The sequence below is a fragment of the Mercenaria mercenaria genome, chromosome 6, assembly GCF_021730395.1.
Source record: "Mercenaria mercenaria strain notata chromosome 6, MADL_Memer_1, whole genome shotgun sequence".
NCBI lineage: Eukaryota > Metazoa > Mollusca > Bivalvia > Venerida > Veneridae > Mercenaria > Mercenaria mercenaria.
This window is the reverse complement of record NC_069366.1, coordinates 84,362,561-84,369,622: the sequence shown is the minus strand read 5'-3', so window position 1 is coordinate 84,369,622 and position 7,062 is coordinate 84,362,561. Positions and strand designations below refer to the sequence as shown.

General features: G+C 36.1%; 1 protein-coding gene across 1 annotated transcript; it reads right to left on the bottom strand.

The window, feature by feature from the left end:
• Window positions 1–3,959: 3,959 nt before the first annotated feature.
• LOC123526260 (uncharacterized) lies at window positions 3,960–6,731 on the bottom strand. The gene is made up of 2 exons (XM_045305335.2): window positions 6,180–6,731; window positions 3,960–5,445 (listed from the first exon to the last, which is right to left on the bottom strand). Exons 1-2 carry the CDS (start codon window positions 6,729–6,731, stop codon window positions 5,206–5,208), a joined length of 792 nt encoding a protein of 263 aa, XP_045161270.2. The 3' UTR covers window positions 3,960–5,205.
• Window positions 6,732–7,062: the final 331 nt, after the last annotated feature.

Genomic DNA, 7,062 nt, shown 5'->3' with positions numbered 1-7,062 from the left:
TAATGTTTTCTTCAGACTAATATTTACAGTATTTTTCAGTATTTATATGACAGAATATGATAATTCTGATAGTAACAAGGTAGACTGTAATTCTGTAGAAATATTCCACAAAAAGGAAAATAACACATGTTTTTCCGTTTGTTGCAATGGACACAGAATTTGATTTTGCATCATCAATATCCTAAAACGTAATTCAACAGAAGTTGTCTATTGTCAATAACTTAGTTTGATTCTTTAAAACGGTGTCAGACAAAAAATAAATAAGCACTTTTTATAAGGACACACAGTCAACCGATTAAGGTAGTTCGGCACGTTCGGATTAAGAAATATTTTCAGTGTAGAATTTGGTTAATCCCTGATTTTTCAAAACCTCAGAATATTCTTAGAAAATACAGCAAATACAGCAAATAAAAAAGAAAGGGGCGTGTGTTTGACTTTTTGCCAGACTGATTTAAAAACCTTTGACCTCAGATATGTTTTCATAATGGGAATGTCACATTTTGATAACACTTTCGCGAATAGAACTTTTTTTACCATGTAGATTTTAATGAAACCTCTCACAGTGGTATATAAACATATTTTACTCACGCTGAAGCTGTGAGTAAATTAATTATTCTCTAATCTCTATTAACACTGAACTGAACCAATAAAACTGAATCAACTACTAGTACTACAGAATACAAAGACAGAATTTAGGAATAAGGCTTGTATTTGGCAGCAAATATTTATAATTTTTCGCGGAGTAAATACAGCATTTCATATTTTGTAGTCCTTCAGAAGTGGTTTGGGATAACGACCTCACTTGTGCGTCTTCGGAAAACTGAAACGAAACTAAAAAGAACTGAGACAAAGTATAAATCGCGTTTACAGTTCACTAGAAATTTCGATTTTCTTGCCAACTTGATAACCTGTGCAGGAAGAAAAATATATTATTGACTTCTCTGAACTGCTACTCATGTCAAGTAAACCTGAAAATAAGTTATTAAGTTAGCCATTCTGCCACCGCTGGGCGGGTGGGGAGGGTGTATAGTTTTGCTGCCAAAAACTTAGCCTCGAGTGGCGATAAACCGCGCAAACACTGCTTTTATATCCCGATAAAGCTATAACGCATGAAAAACACTGGTGAATACCCGCCAAAATGTACCGCTAACTTGACCAAAACTTGCAAAACTGGTTAATATCGAAACGCGAATAATTACATTTACTCACGCTGAAGCTGTGAGTAAATTAATTATTCTCTAATCTCTATTAACACTGAACTGAACCAATAAAACTGAATCAACTACTAGTACTACAGAATACAAAGACAGAATTTAGGAATAAGGCTTGTATTTGGCAGCAAATATCGAGCTAACAAAGAGAGTTAAATAAGAAAGTTCGAATATAGATACTCCTGAAGAAATTTGTTCTATCATAAAAGAACCCATTCATTTAAACGTAACGGAATGAAAACCTTTAATAACAGAAAAAATATTGAAAATGATACTCATAATGTTGGTATAATCATCTACAGATTTTATGAAGTGACCGTCGTCTTCATCGCCCATACCAAACCATTGTGTCTTGATGTGACAATTCCACTACTAGTATGGTCGCAAACTAAATTCAATTAAATGCATATATACTTTAATTTTTCTTAAAAAGGTAAAACAAAAAGAATCTGAATAGCTATATTCAAAGAAAAGCCAACGATTTTAACTGTCAAATGTAAAGATTGTTTGTATCGAGCCTGTTTTGACAAATAACATATCAGGCAGATAGCTTATCTAACGTACAACTAAAATTAGGACCGTATCGTCCGTAATTAATTTGTAAATTGGCATGATCTGGTTCGAACCCGTTATCCTCGATACGTAAGACGTTAAAGCAATTAAAAGTCATGGACTCTAAGTGCTCAACGGCAGGAAGAATCTGAATGTATGAACATTTAGCTAGTATCTTTTACTATCGACAATTTTATACAAAATAAAATTCAAATCACTAACAAAATGGCAGACTAATAAGAAAATCAAAATATAAATATACTTATAAATAAAACGATCCTATGCTTAAAACATCCACAACATTCACTAGTGATCGGCCCCTGCTGCCGGTTGTCATATAGCTCATAGGAATCACATATACTGACTTTCCGTCCCAGTCGTGTACTCTGACATTTGGCCTCCTCACATTGACATTACGTCGTTTCTTGCAGACTACACACAGTGACATTCCGTCACTTCTTGCAGATTACTCACAGTGACATTCCATCACTTCATGCAGATTACTCATAGTGACATTCCGTCACTTTATGCAGATTACTCACAGTGACATTCCGTCACTTATGCAGATGACTCAAAGTGACATTCCGTCACTTCTTGCAGATTACTCAAAGTGACATTCCATCACTTCTTGCAGATTACTGACCACTTCTTGCGGATTACTCACAGTGACATTCTGTCACTTTACGGAGATTACTCACAGTGACATTCCGTCACCTCAAGCAGAATTCATGCACTGACATTCCGTCAACACCTAACAATTAACCTACTAAAATTACACAAATAGATATTTCGTTTCAACTTCAAATTTGATACATAATACACGAATTGTAATGCTCAACTGTGATTTATTTTCATAATGTCTCTATACGAACACCTATGTGAAACAAACATGAAACAATAATGTATTACATGTATTACTATTCACACGTTCATTTACATAAATCTTATAATGTTTGTATTAGTCTATATATATTCAATCAAATACCGAGATTTAAAGACACTGACAAACGGTCTTTTAAACTGTCCTTTACATACCCATCCCTTGCCGCGGAGGATTTCCACCTGCCATGTCTCTGCCATAACCGCTCAGAGGTATTGTTATTAGCTGAAGTACTGGCACCTCCAGAACGGAAACTATGAAGGCGTAACTGGCGTAGCGGGTAGAGCGGTTAACTGGACAATGGTACACCATTCTCTAAACTTCTTGAAAGCTTGAAAATAGCTACGTGTGGTAGATGGTTCTTTTCCCCTCATGCACACTTGTTGTACTGCTGAGAACAGATCTGTATTGAAATGACTGGCTTGAATTTTGACATCGTTCCATCTGTTTGTTTCAAACAAATCTGTAAAACCATGAGAAAAAATATAATATACATGTATTATATTATGTAACGAAACTAAGATTTTATGATACATCAGAGCAGTCTAACCTCACTACCAAAACTTTGCTGGTGAATTTTTCTGAACCGAAAATAGTGTCTTTGTTACGACCTTGCATGTAAATATTACTTGGGTCATTAAACAATAGCATGTCGGAAATATATGGCTTAAAGACCGAATGCTCACTAACTATCAAAGGAAAAAAGGGACTAGATGGCCAATAAGGTGCTACTAGAGTACCTTTCGCTTTACAAAATAACAAAAAATTGAGCGCTTTGGGCATTAAATACACCGGCGGTACTAACCAATTGTTAACCTTGGACCAGCTGACCGAGAAAGCATCTACAGCCTCGGAATCAGGGGTCCAGAATAATGAATTATAACGAGGCAACTTAGTATTGTATTCATTGGCAAAGCGATCAACTTCATGCGGCCCGAACATATTGTCTATGAAATGGAAAAAATCTGGTGTTACACCGTAATCATCGTAATCTAATAATCTGCTGAGCTCATCAGCTGTAATATTCTTATCTCTACTAATCCAGGTTGGTTCCAAGGAAATACCATTGCTGGCACATACGTTAAAAACTTCTAAAGCCATATTCTGCAGATTGACATTCATGCTACCTTTATTAATAATATGAACACAATTTTTGTTATCAGTGTTCCAAACGACCCTTTTTCCTCGTAACTGATTTTTAAATGAACATAGCGAAAACTTTATTGCTAAAAGTTCTCTGAAAGTAGAACTTTGATTTTCTCGAAATCTGACCAACCTTGTGTGCAATATCACCACAACACTGGATATACCCAGCACCTGCCACTGCCGAAGCATCTGAGTAAACTATCTCTGCAGGAAGATAATCCTGAAAAAGCACTTTGTGAAAAGAGGAATCGAATACAGTTTTCCAAAATTTTAAGCAATTCCACAGACGTGTAATATCTATATTTTTGTCCCAACTAACTCTTGTCTCTATGAAACTATAAAACGGTTTTGTTTGCAACAAACAAACATTACCTAGGACGGGTGCCATGGATATGATTTTACCAGATAGCTGAGCAAGTTTCCTGGCAGACGAAAAGGGGAAGTAATCTAATACTTTCTGTAGGCATTCTCTTGTGCTTACTATTCTCCTAGTAGGGATACGCAGACATCCATTCTTAAGATCCCAAACATAGCCTAACCATTATAAACACTGAACTGGCAGAAAAATAGACTTTTCTAAATTTACCAAAAAACCCGCCTTTTTGAGAGTGTCGAAAACAAAGTCGGCATCTGACTTAGCCAGTTCGTAGGTGGCATTTATACCCCAACCATCGTCCAGAAACAAGACTATCCTAATACCGAATGAACGCCAGTACTTAACAAGGGGACGTAACCCTTTTGTGAAAATGAAAGGGGCAGATGATAATCCGAATGGTAGCACAGAGAAAAGAAAATACTTAATTTTGCCTTCCATTTGCCATGAAAAACCAAGATATGTATGATGTATTGGTTTTATGGAAAAATGATGGTAACCTGAACTGAGGTCGAATTTGAACATGAAACCATAAGGAACCAGAAATTCCTTGGCTACTTTGAAATCTTCGAATTTCACTTTCTGTTTTTTGACAAATGTGTTCAAAACGCTCAAATCTAAAATCAAACGTTTTTTGCCGACGCTATTAATAGCAACTGATAAAGGGTTAACATTATGAGGTAAAAAGGGCACCTGATAGACGCAGTTTTTATCTAACAGTTTTAAAATTTCAGACTTCACAAAATCATAATTTTCTAAAGCAGAGCGATTGTTCTTCAAAACAAAAGTAGGTGGATTTACAATGAAAGGTATTGTATAACCATGCTCAATAACAGATAAGATGTCAGTGTTTGCTTGAATAGTATCTTTCCAAAACGGAAGTGCAGCTTGAAGTCTCTTTTTAACAGAACGATCCGAAACAGAAAATGAGCTTTCAATTGTCTCACAAAATACTTCAGTGAAATCTAAATCAGGAAGAAATTCTGACGATTCAGCAAAAAGCAAGCCAATACTTATCGTACTTACATTGACAATCTGAAACTTCATTTTTCTTTTGTCTCTGGCTTGGCACTGGTATTGTCCAGGATGGGGACTGCCGACCTTCTTGAGGTTCCAGACTCCAAGGGTCGCTCGACACTGGACATCCCGAGATGGGCGGCGCAGCCGGTTGCGAAGTGACCCACTCCTCCGCATGCGTAACAAACGATGTCTCGACTGCCAACGGTTTTCTGTTGTCCCGCCACTGTATTTCTTTGTAGTTCTCTCCGATAGCTACGAAAAGACTGTCAAAACCAAAAAGTATTTATTTATTTATTTATTTCTATCCTAACGCTACTTATTTCAAGTAATGCTAAACGAAATTCAGAGGAGTATTTTCATAAAACTTAATAGAACTGCATGCTACGTCTAAGCATTTTGCTTTTGAAATATCCTCCCGCATAAGGGGTGAAGAAATATAATGAAAATTTTACACACATTGTATAACAGAATAGCCAAAACACAGTGTGCGCGCTGCATAATTCAGGTTAATAACCGAAGATAAATTTGGCTTTATAAATACTTTTTCGTGCAGAAAGAATTAATAAACTCTCATTACAGATATTTTTGACATATAATACAATATAAATTAATAAATCAACTACTTACATCGTGTACAGACTAACAACTAAATTTTATGGTGATAAACGGTCAATGACATTATCGGGGAGCAAATTCATATACTAACTTACTATTCGATATATAAGTAAACAATAACAGCCAACATTGAATTCGCCGTGGGAAAGTTTTGACAAGTCCTGCATGGAAATTACGTGAAAGTGACGCCGTTTACTATTTATCTGCTCGATTAAAGGTCGAGCTTGTATCTGTAATGTAATAAATTTTGATCTTTATAATTCTTTACACATGTACCTATTTTACGGTATATATTACAAACTCAAGTACGCAGTGAACGCCCAAACGATATTTGTGTATCCGTGAAGCCATTGTAAATGAAAATAAAAAACGAAAAAATTACCTGGTTACTATTACCAGCTGAGCTATTATCAGACTCAAACTTTTTAGACTTTTCCAACTTTGCCTTGGCCCTCTCCTCGGCTCTACGAATCTTTTTATCGTCATCAGAGTCGCTAGCGACTTCGTTCTGCTCATATTCCTGTATAGTTAACCAGCCTGCCGATGAAGAATCTGCTATACGGATAAGTTTATTCCTATGCTTTATCTTACTTTTGGCTTCCTCCAAGAAATCAGTGGCCTTACTGGCGTTTCTAAGATTAATAGCTTTCTGAGCCGAGTCTAATAAATCTGCTATATCAGCATTAAAAAGATACTGCTTTCTATTTGAAACGTTTTTGAAAGATAATGAATTATCAGTTCGTACCTTTTTTCGTACGTTTTCTGCTGCCCATTCGGAATCTTCTTTGAAGTCTCGCTTCAATTCTGTGAACTTGGAGTTAAAATATCCTTTGAGTTCTTCCACGATTTCCTTTCTAAACCCAGGAGGTGCTTCCGAAGCTATATTTTGTGAAACTCGCCCACGTTCCCTTGTATCGAGCTCAGTATCCGACATATCCAATGTATAGTTTTGCTGCCAAAAACTTAGCCTCGAGTGGCGATAAACCGCGCAAACACTGCTTTTATATCCCGATAAAGCTATAACGCATGAAAAACACTGGTGAATACCCGCCAAAATGTACCGCTAACTTGACCAAAACTTGCAAAACTGGTTAATATCGAAACGCGAATAATTACATATCTATGATATGGTGAAGTGAAATGTTTTGCCCATGATTAAAGAGAGATTCACATTTCAAGCTGATTTTAAGACAATATTTGGAATGATTTAACATGTCAAGCGTTTTATTGTCATATTATATCTCCAGAAACATAGTGACGTTGCC

Coding starts and splice junctions, on each gene's coding strand:
- LOC123526260 (XM_045305335.2), bottom strand. CDS start 6,731: ATGTCGGATACTGAGCTCGATACAAGGGAACGTGGGCGAGTTTCACAA. Junction 5,446..6,179: donor CAGCTGGTAATAGTAACCAG/GTAATTTTTTCG, acceptor TGGTTTTGACAG/TCTTTTCGTAGCTATCGGAG.